Source organism: Dendrobates tinctorius, unplaced genomic scaffold, assembly GCF_039654945.1.
Source record: "Dendrobates tinctorius isolate UK_male_01 unplaced genomic scaffold, ASM3965494v1 ptg000369l, whole genome shotgun sequence".
In the NCBI taxonomy this organism is placed as follows: domain Eukaryota; kingdom Metazoa; phylum Chordata; class Amphibia; order Anura; family Dendrobatidae; genus Dendrobates; species Dendrobates tinctorius.
Genome location: NW_027362035.1, coordinates 299,565 through 320,956, shown reverse-complemented (window position 1 = coordinate 320,956; position 21,392 = coordinate 299,565). Strand labels below are relative to the sequence as shown.

Genomic DNA, 21,392 nt, shown 5'->3' with positions numbered 1-21,392 from the left:
ACCAGAAGTCGGTCAGGGACATTATTCAATCCTGTTAAAAATTAAAAAAAAAATAAAAAAAAACATAGGGAGAAAGCAGTAAAATCATAAAACTGAAGCCCTTGAATCAGTGGATAACATACAAAAGGTTGAGAATGGAGTCTCTAAAGACCACAATTCCTCTCATAGTCAAGAATGCAGTGATAGACCTAAAGAGCGCATACTACCACGATCCAATTCACCCGCGCTCTCAAAACTAACTACGGTTCACCCTAAAGATAAAAAACAAGTGCTACCACTTCCAGTTTTGCGCTCTTCCTTTCGGTCTTGCGTCAGCTTTGTAAATACCCGAGGTGCCGGTCACCGAGACTGTGGCCTATGTGAGACAGAGGGACATGTTCATTGTCCCGTACTTGGATGATTTTCTACTGATATCCAGTTCAGGGGCAGAATTAGAACAGCAGCTCAGTCTCGTGATCTCTACTTTAGTAGGCTTAGGTTGAATCCTAAACCGAGAAGTTTCTAAGGGTTATTCTAGATTCCAGACAAAGAGTTCCGCCTTTACCAGAGGAGAAGCAAGAGGCGGTGAACAAGACGGCTAATCCTTGAAAATTGGGTGTCCAGAAGGCCTGCAATGAGATTCTTGGGAACACTAACAGCCTGCATATCGTGTGTTTGTTGGGGTCAGTTCCACACAAGGGGACTACAGGGAGATCCTTTCAACCTGGGACAGAAGACAGAGGTCTTTAGACAAAGAAATCTGTCTATCCCCGGCATTAAAATAGTCACAAAGATGGTGCACCTCTTCCAGGAACATCACGCAGGGAGTTCCTTGGATATTGTTGCCTTGCATAACGATCGACACAGATGCAAGCAAAGAAGAATGGGGAGCCCGTCTAGAAGGAAAGTATTTCCAAGGAATTTGGTCTCCAGACATCAGGATCCAGTCCTACAACTTCAGAACGTTAAAGGCAGTTTGGGTGACCCTGAAGCGAAAGCCAGTCATAAGTATTTAGACCTTTTGCTCAGCCACTCATATTTAAGTCACATGCTTTCCATTTCCTTGTGATCCTCCTTGAGATGGTTCTACTCCTTCATTGGGGCCCAACTGTGTTTAATTAAACTGATAGAACTTGATTTGTAAAGGCGCACACCTGTCTATAAAAGACCCCACAGCTCACAGTGCATGTCAGACCAAATGAGAATCATGAGGTCAAAGGAACTGGCCAAAGAGCTCAGAGATAATTGTGGCAAGGCACAGATCTGGCCAAGGTTACAAAAGAATTTCTGCAGTACTCAAGGTTCCTAAGAGCACAGTGTCCTCCATGATCCTTAAATGGAAGAAGTTTGGGACCACCAGAAGTCATCCTTGACCTGGCCGTCCAGCCAAACTGAGTAATCATGGGAGAAGAGCCTTGGTGAGAGAGGTAAAGAAGAACCCCAAGATCACTATGGCTGAGCTTCAGAGATGCAGTAGGGAGATGGGAGAAAGTTCCACAAAGTCAACTATCACTGCAGCCCTCCACCAGTCGTTCCTTTATGGCAGAGTGGCCCGACAAAATGAAAGCGCACATAGAGTTTGCTAAAAGCACATGAAGGACTCCCAGACTATGAGAAATAAGATTCTCTGGTCTGATGAGATGAAGATAGAATTTTTTGGTGATAATTCTAAGCGGTATGTGTGGAGAAACCAGGCACTGCTCATCACCTGCCCAATACAATCCCAACAGTGAAACATGGTGGTGGCAGCATCATGCTATGGGGGTTTTTTCAGTTGCACGGACAGGATGACTGGTTGCCATTGAAGGAAACATGAATACGGCCAAGTACAGAGATATCCTGGATGAAAACCTCTTCCAGAGTGCCCTGTACCTCAGACTTATCATAGAATGGTAGAGTTGGAAGGGACCTCCTGGGCCATCTGGTCCAACCCCCTGCTCAAAGCAGGATTCGCTAAATCATCCCAGTCAGATGTCTGTCCAGCCTCTGTTTGAAGACTTCCATTGAAGGAGAACTCACCACTTCTCGTGGCAGCCTGTTCCACTCATTGATCACTCTGTCAAAAAGTTTTTTCTAATATCTAATCTGTGTCTCCTCCCATTCAGTTTCATCCCATTGCTTCTAGTCTTTCCTTGTGCAAATGAGAATAAAGTTGATCCTTCTACAATGTGACAGCCCTTGAGATATTTGTAGACAGCTATTAAGTCTCCTCTCAGTCTTCTCTTCTGCAAGCTAAACATTCCCAAATCCTGCAACCTTTCCTCATAAGACAGGGTTTGCAGACCGGTCACCATTCTGGTCGCTCTTTTCTGAACTTGCTCCAGTTTGTTGATGTCTTTTTTAAAATGTGGTGCCCAAAACTGGACACAATATTCCAGATGAGGTCTGACCAAAGAGGAGTAGAGGGAAATAATGACTTCACGTGATCTAGACTGTATGCTTCTGTTAATCCATCCTAGAATTGCATTTGCCTTTTTTGCTGCTGCATCACTTGGCTGAAGGTTCACCTGCCAACAAGACAATGGCCCTAAGCACACAGCTAAAATAACAAAGGAGTGGCTTCAGAACAACTCTGTGACCATTCCTGACTGGCCCAGCCAGAGCCCTGACCTAAACCCAATTGAGCATCTCTGGAGAGACCTGAAAATGGCTGTCCAACAACGTTCACCATCCAACCTGACGGAACTGGAGAGGATCTACAAGGAAGAATGGCCGAGGATCCCCGAATCCAGGGGTGAAAAACTTGTTGCATCATTCCCAAGACGACTCATGGCTGTACTAGCTCAAAAGGTGCTTCTACTCAATACTGACCAAAGGGGCTGAATATTTATGACCTTGTGATTTCAGTTTTTTTTTTTTTATCAATAAATTTGCAAAAATTTCTACATTTCCGTTTTTTTCAGACAAGATGGGGTGCAGAGTGCAAATTAATGAGAAAAAATGAACTTTTTTGAATTTACCAAATGGCTGCAATGAAACAAAGAGTGAAAAATTTAAAGGGCTCTGAATACTTTCCGTACCCACTGTAAATCAGGAGATAATACTTCCCTCCTTCTGCCAGGCCCAAAAAACCTTAAAGAGAAATTCTTCCACTCTTTGGATGTTAGGCAGGCAGTGATTCACTATCTGGAAGCTACTCATGAGTGGAGACAGGACACTAATCTGTCTGTCCAGTGTGCGGGGAAAAATAAGGGGAAAAAACATCAATCTTCTTTAGCTAGATGGATAACGACTAACATCTACCTAGCATACGAGGCCGAGAAATTGCCCGTCCTCGAGCGCCTGAGAGCCTATTCCACCAGAGCGGTAGCAACATCATGGGCCGAAAGGGCAGGGGCGTTGGTAGATCAGATTAGTAGAGCAGCTACATGGTCTAGCGTAAACACATTCTGAAGACATTATAAGCTAGATACCTTGGCGGGTGGCCAGATGGCCTTCGGCCGGAAGGTTTTGCCGGCAGTAGTCCCACCTTAGTGATGTAGTACTTAGGTATTCTCCATGGTGCTGTCAGGAGGGACATCTTGGAAAATGAGGATTAGACCTTCCAGTAATATTGTATCCAGGAGTCCATCCTGACAGCACAGATAGTTCACTCTCTTAAATTTTGTATTGGTGATGATAAACTTGTACAGAATTTCAATAAATAAGAATTGTATGGTTCATGGAGAATCACTGATTACAATGCTTGAAGAGGTCATGTTGCCTTACGCTGAAGAGGATATGCCCTTGAAATGGGGGTTTCACCAAGACAACGACCCTAAACACCAGGAAACCAGCAAAATCTTGGTTCCAATCCAACAAAATTGAGGTTACAGAGCGGCCGGCCCGATCCCCGGACCTTAATCCGATAGAACACTTTTGTGGGGGACAGCAAAAATGTCATTTCTGAGGCAAAGCCAACAAGTGCCAAAACATTGTGGGATGCAGTCCGAGCATCCAGGGCTGGAATAAATAACGGGTGACAGGGCTAGAAGTTGGTGACTCCATGCAAAAACTGCGGGTAACAACGAAATATCAGGTCAGTGATTGACAGGAATAATAAATCCTCATAAAGAGCAGGACAAACACAGACACTGCTGATTAATGGAAAATGGTCATTCATGGTCATTCTCCACATTTCTCTTTATGTTGCGAATTAGGAAACAGCGTCCAATGTTCCCAGTGCTGGAGATAATATTGTGTGATCACTGCTGTTTGTGAACACACGGCTAGTATTGGGAACGCTACTGTAGAACAAATGGTCGGTCCAGAAGAAGACCACAAACCTCACCGGTAGCAGCCGCCATCTGCACCTCCACTGCTTGCTTCAAGGAATTCAGCTGTGGAAAGAATTCTTCCTTCAGGATCATCACTTGAAGCCTCCGATGAAAGCTAGAAATGAGAAATGAGGATCAGGGAGCTAGTGAGTCGGCGGGCCCAGAGAGAGGAGGCGCGGGCCCAGAGAGAGGAGGCGCGGGCCCAGAGAGAGGAGGCGCGGGCCCAGAGAGAGGAGGCGCGGGCAGGGGCCGGCGGGCCCAGAGAGAGGAGGCGAGGGCAGGGGCCGACGGGCCCAGAGGAGATTTGGACAGTTTTATTAGAGAGAACAGAACAGCACAGATAACAGATGGGGGTGAAATGTAAATAAAGGTCAGTGTGTGAAAAAACGATGGTCTGAAGAAGGCATGGGGTCAGTTAGAGGATAATGGTCGTCTGATCTCACCTGGGAATTTCCACCAACATCACCATAAAAAGTTCTGGATCAGACAAGCGACTTCTGTCTCCTTTAAATGCCCGAAGTCTCTTCACCTGTATCACAAATGAGGAAAATGGGGGAGGCCATCACACTACACTCCAGGGGAGGCAGCGGAGGCCATCACACTACACACCAGGGGAGGCAGCGGAGGCCATCACACTACACACCAGGGGAGGCAGCGGAGGCCATCACACTACACACCAGGGGAGGCAGCGGAGGCCATCACACTACACACCAGGGGAGGCAGCGGAGGCCATCACACTACACACCAGGGGAGGCAGCGGAGGCCATCACACTACACACCAGGGGAGGCAGCGGAGGCCATCACACTACACACCAGGGGAGGCAGCGGAGGCCATCACACTACACACCAGGGGAGGCAGCGGAGGCCATCACACTATACTCCAGGGGAGGCTATAAGTGGATGGTCTTGTATACAGGGCAGGAATGAGGTCTGCTGGGAACTTTTCTTATAGTGAGGCTTCATGAGGTGATGGCTTCAGGTTATGGAGGAGCTCTCTGTACAGCTCATGCACTTACCTCATCTTTTTCTGGGAGAAGCCGCAACAGCTCCCCCAACTTTTCTGCCCCAAAGTTAGATCCCACTCCTCGCTTTATGTCTGCAACCATCACCGGCACCGGTCTGAGGAGACAACGATGGAGAAGCATCGGAATGGTGAGCATTTGCCATACATGCACCATCGGCCACGCTCCCAGGTTCCCATGGGCCCCCCCCAGCCATGTTCCCACACATCTCCAGTCGTGCACCCTGGCCATGATCCCACACACCCTTGGCAACCCCTCACACCCCTTAGCCATGCACCCCCAGTCATGTGCGTCCTCGGCCTCCCTCCCACGCGCCCTCAGTCATGCGCTCCCCCAGCCACGCTTCCTCAGTCTTACCTCTTGAACTGCTTCAAGAAGATGCCGAGGTTCATGCTTCGTTTAGAATCCAGCAGAGGCGCCTACAGGAAGAAAGACATGAAAGACATCGCACAGATACAGAGCCAGGTAAAGCGGAGGACAGACCTTCATGGTTTGTTGGGTTCTACTTTTATGTAATTCATTATATGGTCACAGTGTCCGGTGCTCCAGAGTCTCCGAGGGAGCGTGGTCACAGCGACAAAACGGAATAATCTGTAACATTCACAGAAGTTTCTTGGAGTTTTCCCTCCATGTAGCTGCAGGAGGTCCTGTGAGAGTGGTGAGCTGTCATTATTATCCACACTGATATCGGGTACATACACTTATGTGTGGGGTACATATGCTTACGTATGAGGCATGTGTGGAGTACATGCACTTACATATGGCGTACATGTGGCATACATACACTTACATATGGGGTACATAAGCGTATGTATCCGATACGCAAGCATATGCATGGTGTGACGACACAGCATTATATCTTAATTAACCAGATGTCTATTTTAAGCAAGCCAGAAAGAATAGACTGTTATCTATGTTTCTTTATGAATTTTTTTGTTCTTTAGTTAGGCAAGAGTCTGAAATGTTTCCTCCTCTTTCATGCAGGGTCATGTAACAATGATGTTTGCTGATATGTTGAGTAAACATTGCCCAGGCCAGCCAGTTTGTGGACAGAGGAGGAAAAACTATGCAAATAGATTACATTAATGTGAGTTGGTCTCCTCTCCATTCTTCTCCTTTATCTGTGAATGCTGGTGAAGCACAGTTAACTATAAAAACAGGTTATATGCCTCTGTAACATGAGACAGATGTAACTCCAGACATCCAAGAGCTCCAGAGATTCAAAGAACTGGAGACTCTATAGGACAGCAGTCAAGACCTCATGGCTTCCTCACGAGGGACACAGATGTCTTTCTACTGGATGCCAGGTTAGGGGAACACAGCCCCGGCTGGAAGAATGCAGATTTGCTCCATGGACCATCACTGACCCATGGATATGTTTGTGAAAGCCAGGAATGGGACCAACCAGTCACCTGGCTCAGTGGAAATGTTCGTAGAAGCCAGGTGTGACCTTCCGGTCAATCGGCCTTGTACCTGAATGGACTGTCATCTTCCCAAGCTTGTCGATACCTTCTCTCTGAGCGTGCTACAGGTGGGGTAGTTGGCCCTGGTGGCCCAGAAGTCACAGCTACTCTTATCCTGGCAAGTCAGTGGAAGGGAGAGACTAATGTGCACCATCTTGGTTATTTTGCTGGGCTTGTCTATAAGTTATTTGCCTGTTTGTGGTTTAATAAAGTATTGCCACACTACCCTCACCCTGTGTTGTCAGAGTAGCGTTACGCGTATGGTGGGGCGATCCCTGGTCCATGTGGTTTCAGCTAGCAGACCAAAGCATCTGTCAACCCCCATGTTTCCACACACGGGGCGGAGGCCTCTCCAACGCTACACAAGGCGGAGGTGTGAGGGACGAGTGAGACTCCATTTTGATTACTTAATTCCAGGCCCAATGTATTGTCCAGAGATGTCCCCCCTACTCCCGAACTGTGGCCCCCACCCATGAGATAAGTACACAAATTCCTGAACGAACAGGAACATGCCATAAGGCCAGAAAATTAGAGGCCATGTGTTAAATAAAGTGAAGAGTGTCAGGAAAATATGAGTTATTGCCTAAATAACCAAAGCACTCAGCCAGGGCTGCCTGTTCCATATCCTTGGTTTGTGAATGACATGCTTCACAAACAATTCCTCTCGCAGCCTCCCCCATCCCTCACTGTGCTCTGTGAGACACGGTCCCTTCTCTTCAACACATGGTCATTTTATGACCCTGATTAGTTAAAAGTTCTTCTCGCCATGGATTTAAACTCTCTGTTGTCTATTTAAACTCAAAATTTAATAACACACAATCCTAGAGGCAGGAAACATTTTCAGGATCGGTATTATTAAAGCTACGCCCGACAACATTTGGCAACTTCTAGGGTCATCAGAAACCGAGGAAAGGGTTTCTGCCCTCCAGTACCACACAGAGACCTCATGTTTGGTCTTAAATGAAAGATAATTTCTTAAGAGAAAATATAATCCACCTGCCATCACTCTGAGCCCCACAGCAAAAGATATGGCACGTAGAAGGTTTTTAATAACTCTTCAAAAAGGGGCGTACATTTTCTGACTATATTATACTCACCGGTGCGGTTCGGTCCGATGGGTGTCGCGGTCCGGGTCCTCCCATCTTCTAGCGATGACGTCCTCTTCCTTGCTTCCTGTCGTCCTCCTGCACAGGCGTAATTCTCTGCCCTGTTGAGGGCAGAGCAGAGTACATCCGTGCGCAGGGAAAGGTCAGAGAGCTCCGGATCCAGGGGCAGAGGTCTCGCCAGCTCAGCAGCGAGTCCAGCATGGCTCAGTTCCTTAAACCTCGGCCATAGCATTTTCCTGTGATGGAAAAGGACAGGAACATGGACATTTTTCTGCGAGGATTTGAAAAAGCTTGCAGACAGTAACAGCTGCCCGAGGACCAATGGACCCGATATTTAACCCCAAGGCTCAAAGGAAAAGTGCTGGAGGTGTTTGCTTCTCTTCCTGGAGACCAAGAGGGAAACTATGAGGCCATCAAACAGGCCCTGATAAAAAGTACCAACTGACTCCTGACGTCTATCGTAAAAAAGTTTCAGAACCTTCAATGTGGCCCACACGACAGCTACAGTGATGTGGTGCATGGACTCAGAACCCACTTTGACAAGTGGATCCAAGGACTGTCAGTTATCACCTTTGAGCATCTGAAGGACCTGTTGATAAAAGACCAGTTCCTGCATCTTTGTCTGGCTGAGATGTGACAGTTCGCGATGGTCCGGGAGCCAAAAGACGCGGACAAAGCAGCGCAGATCGTCCACACCTATGAGGCCAACCGTAAACCGGAGGTGCGGAAGTCGGTCACCACTAGCTAGAAAGGGGGTAAGCCATCAACCAACCTCAGTACCCCTGCCAGCCGACTCACCGGAGGCCTTGTCCCCTTTGCCATGCCAGGCCTACATCCGAACCCCGCGTTATTCCTGCAATTGGACTGGACATCTCAGCGCCACTTGTCCGGAGAAGCAGAAGAACCCCCTAGGTCAAGGCCTCAAGGCCTAATACAGCAGTTCGTTTTGTGGGTTTCCTGTGAACATTTGCAGGAAGTCACCATGGGGAACAAGGTTGCTATAGGCCTCAAGGACACTGGGGCCGAACGAACCCTCATCCAACCCGATCTGCTGGCCCCTGAAAAGATTATTCTGGGGAAAACCCTGTCACCAGGAATTGGGGCGTAAGCTGTCCCTTGCCGATGGCCCAGGCTTTTATATAGATTGGGGTGCCGGGAACGGGGTGAAGTGGAGTGGTCCGAAAACTTGCCCGCACACATTTCGTTTTGAACTGATTTTGGGACGATTGTTGCGTATTATGTCCCCGACACCCCTCCCCAATTGGATATTGAGGGTAATGTTAATGATGTGAATATGAGGTAAAGCATGCACAATGATCATGTATCTGAAGGTACAGGAGTACTCAGCCATCTCATACTACAGGGTGATCTGCCTGAAGAACCCCTAACAGGAGCATGCGACAGTGCTAAGGGAAATGGGGAGAGGCACGGGAACCATGAAGCAGGTGATGCCGTGCAACTGACCAGTGCCACAACGGAAGGTGACCTGGCCAAAGGTTACTGCCCCATATATAGCACTGCTCCTGAGGTAATGGGGGTGGATGAGAAGGTATTACCCATGGCTGAACAGGCTGATGGGACTGTGGTACTCCCTGGGGAGACAGTCTACATAGCCACTGTCACCCACAGTCAGAGTTCCCAGAATGCAGGGAACGCCTTGACTTCTGAACCCTCCTTGGTCAGAGGGATGACTGAACCAGCGACGGACCCAGAGCAGGTCCCAGAGGTTCCCCGTAAGGAAGGGACCTTAACATCACTTCTGGTTGCCCCCACACAGGAGTTCCAGGCAGCTCGGCCCTCAGATGCTAACCTGGAGGCCTTGAGAAACCTCGCCGAGAAGCCCTCCTCTGAGACTGATAAGGAGAGGGTTTTCTGGGAGCCAGCAAGGTTGTACCGGCAGATGGTTCCCAGTAAATCCTAACAGGAGTGGTTGAGTGAAAGACAGCTGGTTGTTCCCTATCAGAATAGGGGTGCCCATGAGATTCCTCTTGCTGGACACTTGGGGATCAGCAAAACTAAGGCCCAGCTGTCAACACTTTAATTGGCCCAAATTGGGGACAGATTTAACTAACTACTGCCTCTCCTGAACCACGTGTCAGAGTGGGGAAGTCAGGGAGTGCTCCCAAGGCTCCCCTGGTCTCTTTGCCAGTGATAGAGGAGCTTTTCCAGAGGATTTCTGTCACCAAATTATGCTACCTATTGGGTTGGTTCCTGACCCGATATAAGCTAGTATCAAACAAGGAACTGGTGGCAGCAAAGGGTTGTGAATTCGCTTTCTGGCCTACCTCTGGTTACTACTGAAGGTAGTGGAGCTGGTCAAATTGACAGAGGGGTTGCAAGTTCTCTTTCTGGGCTCCCTCTGGTGGTTACTAGAGGTAATGAAGCTGATCTGATTAACAGATGCTTGCCACCTGATAATGAGGACGACGATTGGAGATCTGGGGTTTCAGACTGGAATTTAAGACAGTAGACTCCCTCTATCCCTGCTGGTGATTTTTTCCTGCCTCCTGAGGTCTTAGTTTCCAGCTCAGTCCCTGCATGCTCAGCTAAGTGCTCATTTGCTATTTTGTTTACATTTGATCTGGTTTTGTCTATTTCAGTTTTTTGTGGTTCAGCCAGCTCCAGCTGGGGCTGTGCTGAATCACCATCCATATGTTACTGCTTGTGCCAGTTTGTTTTTGTCCTCAGTTAGATTGGCCTCTTTTTGCTCTGCTTTCAGTATATACCAGAGTGCTGATACAGTGGGCGAAGTCGTGTGACTTCAGTATTTTTTGAATCAGACGTGTTGGACTTTTTGCAGGGTTTTCTGCGTGATTGCAGACAGTGTCTTTCCTTTCCTGTCCTGTCTAGTCAGTGTGGGCCCCATCGTTTGCTCAGTCTATTTTCCTACCTGTGTGTGTGTTTTCATCTTGTCTCACTGACAGTATATGTTTGGGGGGCTATCTATTCCTTTGGGGTCTGCTCCGGGGCAGTTTAGATTTCCCCTTTCTTGCTTTAGGCTGTTAGCTCTCCGGCTGTGCCTAGGCGTCTAGGATCATCGTAGGCACACTCCACGGCTACTGCTAGTTGTGTGGATAGGATCAGGGGTCTGCAATCTGCTTAGTTACCAACCTCTCTGGTTTTCTGTGGCTTAGCTTGGGCTTGCTCTCCTCCTCGGTGACCCAATCATAACTGTCCCTGGTGGTATTGGGAAACACTGGCAGTGATGGATCAGAGGTTTGTTTGTGTGTGTGTGTGTGTGTGTGTGTGTGTGTGTGTGTGTGTGTGTGTGTGTGTGTATTTCCTGCCTGAGACGGGTGATATACATACTGTAGTGACCTGGTCCAGATTGGGTATGCCCCTTTAAGTAACCCTGGACCGTGAGTAGCTTTTTTACACCTCAACTCACCCCTAAGTTATCCTTCTACTGTTATATGGTGTAAATGAATCCATTACTCACCAATCTCATATATTCATGATTTATATATTAATCTCACAATGTGAAGTCTGACAAGAATTGAGAGTTGTCCTGTTGGTCGGTGACCCGTCACCAAGGATCAATGGGAGGAGCTACCTCCAGTCTCTGTGGAGACAAAACAGGGTTCTGGAAGGTTCCCTGAGGAGTCTGGTTCAAGATGTGACCCAGAGCAGACCTCATGTGAGGGGTCTCCAAGCCTGGAGGTTCATCCTTCTCTTCATCTCAAGACTAATGCCTTGGATCTTCCCCTGACTGACAGCCAAAATGGCTGAAGACATTTAACCCTTTTTTTAACCCTGGGTCCCCGCTGTCCGGTTTAGGGCGTGTTTCTCCAGCATTAGGTCTCACTAGATGTGTACAGAACCCATTGCTCCGCGTGTTAAGGAAATCGAGGGTCCCCCACCTCACCGCAAATTATCCGCTATTTACTTCCAGTATATTTCTGCCCGTACCGTGACCGGCTGAGGACATGAATCCGGGATGTCAGGTCTGTATATTCCGTATATTCCCTCTTCTGCCTTTATGCCACCAAGAGACTATGAATTCTCTTATAATTACCTGCAGGTCCTGCTCCTAACTAACACAGGGTCTTAAAGCTCCAGAACCTCAATTCTGTGTCAGAACCCAATCCTGATCTGTACGGGCCGTGGATTCCCCACGTGAGCTGTTCCCATAACTCCATGTTATTTCTCCCCGTTCTGCTGAAGTAAAGCCGCTGTTATCCCCGAGACCTGTTGTCTGTGGTTATTCTATTGGCTGTGGACACTGCATGGGGGTGGATAACAGTGAAGAGAATGGCCCCATATCAGGGCTATTGCACATTCCGCCCTCATTGCAGAGTGCCCAATAACCAGGACGCAACCAGGCAGCCTTTCCGGCGACTACTTAACCAAGGTGCAGTTCCCTGACTGACCTGAGGGTAAGGGGGGGGCACCAGAGAGCTGTAAGTTCCAAACTGGAACTGAAAGTGAAAACATAAGTTGTGGGGATTTATGTATCATCCCACCACATATACAATATATAAATTCCTGACAACTGAGGGCAAACTCACCCCCCCACAAATTCCTGACAAGGAGGAACAAAGCTGGGATCCCCTGTTGTCTTTTGCTCAAGGCGACCAACATCAATGAGCTATCGATGGAAGGCATAGACGGCTAGGCACCGACACAGTTATGAGAGTACTGTGCACAGGTTTTGTGACGCAACAGCGACCTCGCCAGCGATCTTGCTACATGTGACACATAGCGGCAACCAGCCCCCCCCCGCTGGATATCGCTGATCATGCTTGAATGTCCCAGGCCATTTTTTGATCGTTGGTGTCCCGCTGGCCAGCACGCATCGCTGTGTTTGACGCCGACGAGCGACCTCGTTGGCGACTCAGAACCCAGGCGTGAGTCGTCAGAATCGCTGCTGTGTGACCAGGTCCCAACGACCGCCGAGGTCGTTATATGGATCGCCGTATCATTGCTGCGTCGTTGAGTAGATCTTCCTGTTTGACAGCTTACTAGTGACTATGTAGCGACGCACCAGCGATCCTTACCAGGTCATATCGTTGTCGGGATCGCTTGAGCATAGCTATGTGAAACGGGACCCTAAGTCCAATATACCACCAGAACTCTGGGAGCCCTCCACACACACCCCTGTGTCTCATCGTTCTCTAGCGGTCCCAGATACTGAGCTATTGAGACAGGCTCTCCAGAACCACTTAGCCGACCCAAGTTTGGACTCTCCATATCGGTCCAGCCCCAAAGAACCTGTTGAGACGTCAATCGTCCCATTTGGACCTCCCACTAGGAAGTTTTGACCCATCCTAGATATAGGGAATTATTTCAGATAGGAGGTCAAGGGAGGTGAATTCAGTTCAGACTAGAGGAGCGGTGGGAAATATGGGGAGAGGGCGAGCTAGGGGTTAAAAGCTAGCTACACAACTTTAGCCAGTGTTATTGTTCAGACATGGAAGCACATGTGGAGATGGACCAGAAACTAAGAAGGTGCCTGTGGATACGAGAGCTTCCCTCCATCCGCAAGTGATAAGGAGCGGTAACGTGACCCATCCAGCTGCCTGCTGTCCCATCCTGTGCCCTCCCTGTATCTGCACCTCTGGCTGTAATCTCTGTATATTACTCTGTATATATCTGTATTATCCAGCTGACTGCTGTCCCATCCTGTGCCCTCCCTGTATCTGCACCTCTGGCTGTAATCTCTGTATATTACTCTGTATATATCTGTATTATCCAGCTGCCTGCTGTCCCATCCTGTGCACTCCCTGTATCTGCACCTCTGGCTGTAATCTCTGTATATTACTCTGTATATATATCTGTATTATCCAGCTGACTGCTGCCCCATCCTGTGCCCTCCCTGTATCTGCACCTCTGGCTGTAATCTCTGTATATTACTCTGTATATATCTGTATTATCCAGCTGACTGCTGTCCCATCCTGTGCCCTCCCTGTATCTGCACCTCTGGCTGTAATCTCTGTATATTACTCTGTATATATCTGTATTATCCAGCTGCCTGCTGTCCCATCCTGTGCCCTCCCTGTATCTGCACCTCTGGCTGTAATCTCTGTATATTACTCTGTATATATCTGTATTGTCCAGCTAACTGCTGTCCCATCCTGTGCACTCCCTGTATCTGCACCTCTGGCTGTAATCTCTGTATATTACTCTGTATATATCTGTATTATCCAGCTGACTGCTGTCCCATCCTGTGCTCTCCCTGTATCTGCACCTCTGGCTGTAATCTCTGTATATTACTCTGTATATATCTGTATTATCCAGCTGACTGCTGTCCCATCCTGTGCCCTCCCTGTATCTGCACCTCTGGCTGTAATCTCTGTATATTACTCTGTATATATCTGTATTGTCCAGCTAACTGCTGTCCCATCCTGTGCACTCCCTGTATCTGCACCTCTGGCTGTAATCTCTGTATATTACTCTGTATATATCTGTATTATCCAGCTGACTGCTGTCCCATCCTGTGCTCTCCCTGTATCTGCACCTCTGGCTGTAATCTCTGTATATTACTCTGTATATATCTGTATTATCCAGCTGACTGCTGTCCCATCCTGTGCCCTCCCTGTATCTGCACCTCTGGCTGTAATCTCTGTATATTACTCTGTATATATCTGTATTGTCCAGCTAACTGCTGTCCCATCCTGTGCACTCCCTGTATCTGCACCTCTGGCTGTAATCTCTGCATATTACTCTGTATATATCTGTATTATCCAGCTGACTGCTGCCCCATCCTGTGCCCCCCCTGTATCTGCACCTCTGGCTGTAATCTCTGTATATTACTCTGTATATATCTGTATTATCCAGCTGACTGCTGCCCCATCCTGTGCACTCCCTGTATCTGCACCTCTGGCTGTAATCTCTGTATATTACTCTGTATATCTCTGTATTATCCAGCTGACTGCTGCCCCATCCTGTGCCCTCCCTGTATCTGCACCTCTGGCTGTAATCTCTGTATATTACTCTGTATATATCTGTATTATCCAGCTGACTGCTGCCCCATCCTGTGCCCTCCCTGTATCTGCACCTCTGGCTGTAATCTCTGCATATTACTCTGTATATATCTGTATTATCCAGTTGACTGCTGCCCCATCCTGTGCCCTCCCTGTATCTGCACCTCTGGCTGTAATCTCTGTATGTTACTCTGTATATATCTGTATTATCCAGCTGACTGCTGTCCCATCCTGTGCCCTCCCTGTATCTGCACCTCTGGCTGTAATCTCTGTATATTACTCTGTATATATCTGTATTATCCAGCTGACTGCTGCCTCATCCTGTGCCCTCCCTGTATCTGCACCTCTGGCTGTAATCTCTGTATATTACTCTGTATATATCTGTATTATCCAGCTGACTGCTGTCCCATCCTGCGTCCTCCCTGTATCTGCACCTCTGGCTGTAATCTCTGTATATTACTCTGTATATATCTGTATTATCCAGCTGACTGCTGTCCCATCCTGCGTCCTCCCTGTATCTGCACCTCTGGCTGTAATCTCTGTATATTACTCTGTATATATCTGTATTATCCAGCTGACTGCTGTCCCATCCTGCGTCCTCCCTGTATCTGCACCTCTGGCTGTAATCTCTGTATATTACTCTGTATATATCTGTATTATCCAGCTGACTGCTGTCCCATCCTGTGTCCTCCCTGTATCTGCACCTCTGGCTGTAATCTCTGTATATTACTCTGTATATATCTGTATTATCCAGCTGACTGCTGCCCCATCCTGTGCCCCCCCTGTATCTGCACCTCTGGCTGTAATCTCTGTATATTACACTGTAAATATCTGTATTATCCAGCTGACTGCTGCTCCATCCTGTGCCCTCCCTGTATCTGCACCTCTGGCTGTAATCTCTGTATATTACTCTGTATATATCTGTATTATCCAGCTGACTGCTGCCCCATCCTGTGCCCCCCCTGTATCTGCACCTCTGGCTGTAATCTCTGTATATTACTCTGTATATATCTGTATTATCCAGCTGACTGCTGCCCCATCCTGTGCCCTCCCTGTATCTGCACCTCTGGCTGTAATCTCTGTATATTACTCTGTATATATCTGTATTATCCAGCTGACTGCTGTCCCATCCTGTGCCCTCCCTGTATCTGCACCTCTGGCTGTAATCTCTGTATATTACTCTGTATATATCTGTATTATCCAGCTGACTGCTGCCCCATCCTGTGCCCTCCCTGTGTCTGCACCTCTGGCTGTAATCTCTGTATATTACTCTGTATATATCTGTATTATCCAGCTGACTGCTGTCCCATCCTGTGCCCTCCCTGTATCTGCACCTCTGGCTGTAATCTCTGTATATTACTCTGTATATATCTGTATTATCCAGCTGCCTGCTGTCCCATCCTGTGCCCTCCCTGTATCTGCACCTCTGGCTGTAATCTCTGTATATTACTCTGTATATATCTGTATTATCCAGCTGACTGCTGCCCCATCCTGTGCTCTCCCTGTATCTGCACCTCTGGCTGTAATCCCTGTATATTACTCTGTATATATCTGTATTATCCAGCTGACTGCTGTCCCATCCTGTGCCCTCCCTGTATCTGCACCTCTGGCTGTAATCTCTGTATATTACTCTGTATATATATCTGTATTATCCAGCTGCCTGCTGCCCCATCCTGTGCCCTCCCTGTATCTGCACCTCTGGCTGTAATCCCTGTATATTACTCTGTATATATCTGTATTATCCAGCTGCCTGCTGCCCCATCCTGTGCCCTCCCTCTATCTGCACCTCTGGCTGTAATCTCTGTATATTACTCTGTATATATATCTGTATTATCCAGCTGACTGCTGCCCCATCCTGTGCCCTCCCTCTATCTGCACCTCTGGCTGTAATCTCTGTATATTACTCTGTATATATATCTGTATTATCCAGCTGACTGCTGCCCCATCCTGTGCCCTCCCTCTATCTGCACCTCTGGCTGTAATCTCTGTATATTACTCTGTATATATATATCTGTATTATCCAGCTGACTGCTGCCCCATCCTGTGCCCTCCCTCTATCTGCACCTCTGGCTGTAATCTCTGTATATTACTCTGTATATATATCTGTATTATCCAGCTGCCTGCTGCCCCATCCTGTGCCCTCCCTGTATCTGCACCTCTGGCTGTAATCTCTGGATATTACTCTGTATATATCTGTATTATCCAGCTGACTGCTGCCCCATCCTGTGCCCTCCCTGTATCTGCACCTCTGGCTGTAATCTCTGTATATTACTCTGTATATATCTGTATTATCCAGCTTACTGCTGCCCCATCCTGTGCCCTCCCTGTATCTGCACCTCTGGCTGTAATCTCTGGATATTACTCTGTATATATCTGTATTATCTAGTGTACCTTTCACCAATTAAGATATCAATTTTGGGCTGCTCTTATATCTCGAATCCCAATTTCCCACATCTGTGAGTCTGGCTAGTACTTATACGCTACCTGGGGTTGGCTTCTGACCCGATATAGGCTTTGGTAACGGACCGGGCTTATATCTAACGTGGAACTGGTGGCAGCATACCACCCTGGTGTTATTGGGAGTGCGCCTGCGCAGGAGCCACGTGAGGAAGGAAAGGACGTCATCGCTGCAAGATGGAAGGCGCCGGACCAGACCGAGACACCCATCGGAGGACCGGCCCCCAGGGTGATTATAACCCGTTTTTCTTCTCTTTCAGGTTACATCGGGGGCTTATCTACAGCATTACAGAATGCTGTAGACAAGTCCCTGATGTCAGTGCCGGCAGCTCAAATGGGTGACAGATCCCCTTTACTTCCCGAGGATGAACTGACGAGCAAGAAAATCTCTAATAAAATACAATATCGATGCAACCCGTGCTCCGTGCTGGAACAGTCTGCGTACCGTAGAGCCATGGACTTTACGAGTATTGGTTCGATAGTCTTTAGTAAGTGGCCATATCCTCCCAAGGACGTCCTTCATTGGAAGTATGTGTGTGATGAATGTGCATCAGCCCTGGCATGGGGCCATTCCGTTCACTGTTATCCGCCCCCACGCAGCGTCTACAGCCGATAGAATCGCCACAGACAACAGGTCTCGGGGATAACAGCTGCTTTCCTTCAGCAGAACGGGGAGCGGAACAGTTCACGTGGGGAATCCATGGCGCTTAGTTACCCGCTATTTACCTTGGTTACCAGCTCCCAGCGCGCGCACGCTGGTATCCAGGGTACGCAGCGGGTAACTAAGGGAAGCGCGCGCTTGGTTACCCACCATTAACCCTGGTTACCAGCTTCTGCTTACAGCACTGGGAGCTCGCTGATCATTGGTCTCTCGCTGTCACACGCAGTGATGCGCGCTGCCCAGCGGGAGACCAACGATTGAAAAATGGCCCAGGACGATCCTGCACTATCAGCGATACCCGGCGGGGGGCGTTCGCTGATGCCTGCCACTCACAGCGAGATCACTTAGTGTGACGCACCCCTAACTTGCTCGCCTCCCTCTGCTGGTCGCCACTCAATACAAACACTGATTCCCGAGTATGAACTGACAAGCAAATCACTAATAAAACACAGCAAGCAAATTAGCTATTAAAGGGAACCTGTCACTAAAAGAGCCACCGTCAGCAGCACTAAGACTGCATTCTGTGAAGGTGACTCTTCTGCTTCTGACCCCCATTAACGGCGAAATATTGACTTTTATAACTAGGTCCTCATACCTGGATTCCGTCACAGAGGTATGGAGTGTCCCTCCGTTTAAGCCGCCTCCCAGTTGTCCATCGCTGTGTTGCGTCCCTACCCCACCTCCTCCTGTATTGCTGTTTGCTTTACATGCCGGAGAGCGCCTGCGTTGTTTCAAAAGTTCCCGGGCATGCGCAGTGCGCGCTGTCTGGGAATGGCAATCAAGCTATCGCGCCTGCGTGTCTTGGAGTCCCCTGATCCCGCAGTGTGAATACTTCATAACACTGATGCTGAAGGTGGCTCTCTGAGTGAAAAACACCCTGGGGGTGACAGGTTCCCTTTAAATTACAATAATATTGATGTAACCGGCGCTCCATGCTGGAATAAGTCTGTATCTCTTAGAGTTATGGACTCAGCGCTACGTCCATCTGTCCTATAGGTTTTAGTGTGACTAAGGCCATGTGCTCAGGAATCGCATCCCCGTTCACAGAAGACACGCGTCTTTTTCCGTGCGATTCTTGTGTTTTTGACGCGTTTGACACGCGTTTTCAGGGAACATTGGGGGTGGCTAAAACCGCTCAGCTATGTGGAAATCAATGAGCATGCTGCGTTTTAGCCGCTAAGCGATTCCTGAGCGGTTAAAAACGCATGCATTGGCACAAAAAGCCAAAAACGCATGCTAATTAATTGGAAGCATCTTGTAAGCGCTTCTGCAGCGTCTGATCCGGCACAAACTCTGCGGAAACGCTTACAAAAACGCAACGTGGGCGCACAGCCTTAATCTGGTTTATAAAGTATTTGGCTTCAGGCAGGAGGCACATAACAGTGATACAAGGATGGAAGAAACCGCAGTCTGTACCAAGATGGCCACAGTGTGCTCAAGCGTGATGCTGTCCTGTGCCAGAAATGGAAAGAGATCGAGCAGCCGACATGTCATAGGAAGTGATTTTGTCATGACCTGAACACCCATTACACCGAGGCCTCCATCTTGTGCCAGTCATTGCACTGTTTGTATTCTGTTGCAAATGGCTAATCTTATCTGTCACCCACAAAGCTCTCAACAGTGCTGCACCGACCTACATCTCCTCCTCATCTCTACCTACCTGTCCTCTCCACAGTGCTGCACCGCCCTACGTCTCCTCCTCATCTCTACCTACCTGTCCTCTCCACAGTGCTGCACCGCCCTACGTCTCCTCATCTCTACCGACCCTGTCCTCTCCACAGTGCTGCACCACCCTACGTCTCCTCCTCATCTCTACCGACCCTGTCCTCTCCACAGTGCTGCACCACCCTACGTCTCCTCCTCATCTCTACCGACCCTGTCCTCTCCACAGTGCTGCACCACCCTACGTCTCCTCCTCATCTCTACCGACCCTGTCCTCTCCACAGTGCTGCACCGCCCTACGTCTCCTCCTCATCTCTACCGACCCTGTCCTCTCCACAGTGCTGCACCGCCCTACGTCTCCTCCTCATCTCTACCGACCCTGTCCTCTCCACAGTGCTGCACCGCCCTACGTCTCCTCCTCATCTCTACCGACCCTGTCCTCTCCACAGTGCTGCACCGCCCTACATCTCCTCCTCATCTCTACCGACCCTGTCCTCTCCACAGTGCTGCACCGCCCTACATCTCCTCCTCATCTCTGCCTACCTGTCCTCTCCACAGTGCTGCACCGCCCTACATCTCCTCCTCATCTCTGCCTACCTGTCCTCTCCACAGTGCTGCACCGCCCTACATCTCCTCCTCATCTCTACCTACCTGTCCTCTCCACAGTGCTGCACCGCCATACATCTCCCTAGCGGTATCAGTCAGCTGTGGAGACAGCGAGCCTCCCTAGCGGTATCAGCGAGACAAAAAGTCATTGTTAATCATCGGCGAGTGGTCACTGACTGCGGTCGGCCCCTCAACATGAGCCATAACCTTTACCCTTTAAAGCGACTTATGACGTTAATCTTGCTATTTTCATATAGTCTGACTACAGCAATTTTCACTGTCCTCAGCTGTCAGTGAAGTTGTTAAAAAAATAAGTTTAATTACTAATTATTGATCAGCTTTTGCCAAGATGTGAATGTTTGAAATATACCCATCACCTGAATTTGCTTCCTTTTCTCATAAGTTCCATGCTGAGAGTGCCGTTTAACCAGCTTCGTTCATGCTCTTTTATGAGCTGCTTTGAACTTCTGCTCTAGCAAGAATCCATACTTTATCACTGTATGCAAAAACTGTGTGTAAGGGCTCATTGTTGTGAATCCTCTTTCTGGTCCCCCTCTGGTTATTACTGAAGGTAGTGGAGCTGGTCAGATTGACAGAAGTTGCGAGTTCTCTTTCTGGGCTCCCTCTGGTGGTTACTGGAGGTAGTGGAGCTGATCTGATTGACACAGGCTGGCCACCTGATAATGAGGATGACGATTGGAGATCTGGGGTTTCAGATTGGGATTTAAGACAGCTGACTCCCTCTATCCCTGCTGGTGATTTTCTTCCTGTGCCTTCTGAGGTCTGATGTCTCCTGCTCTGTCCCTGCATGGTTCAGCTAAGTGGTTCATTTGCTATTCTGTTTGCATTTGATCTGGTTTTGTCTCTCTCTGCTTTGTGCGGATCAGCCAGCTCCGGCTGGGGCTGTGCTGAATCACCGCCCATATGTTACTGCTTGTGCCAGTTTGTTTTGTCCCCTGTTCTATTGGTCTCTTTTTGCTTTGCTTTCAGATCATACCAGAGTGCTGATATAGTGGGGGGCGAAGTCATGCGACTTCAATGTTTTTTGTGCATCAGACGTGTTGGACTTTTTGCAGGGTTTTTTGCGTGATTGCAGACAGTGTCTTTCCTTTCCTGTCTAGTCAGTGTGGGCCCCCATCATTTGCTCAGTCTATTTTCCTGCCTGCGTTTGTGTTTTCGTCTTGTCTCACCGACAATATATGTTTGGGGGCTATCTATTCCTTTGGGGTCTGCTCCAGGGCAGTTTAGATTTCTCCT

The 21,392-nt window shown here is 48.5% G+C and overlaps 1 protein-coding gene across 2 annotated transcripts in view; it reads right to left on the bottom strand.

Moving 5' to 3' along the window:
* LOC141075750 (uncharacterized) overlaps positions 1-21,392 on the bottom strand; it is a 54,859-nt gene that overhangs the window by 11,120 nt on the left and 22,347 nt on the right. For both annotated transcript variants that reach the window (XM_073562895.1, XM_073562896.1), the window contains exons 3-6: positions 5,615-5,676; positions 5,252-5,354; positions 4,679-4,764; positions 4,250-4,350 (exon numbers count right to left, since the gene is read on the bottom strand). In XM_073562895.1, the coding sequence (XP_073418996.1) occupies positions 4,250-4,350; positions 4,679-4,764; positions 5,252-5,354; positions 5,615-5,676 (352 nt within the window). The remainder of the gene's footprint in view (positions 1-4,249; positions 4,351-4,678; positions 4,765-5,251; positions 5,355-5,614; positions 5,677-21,392) is intronic.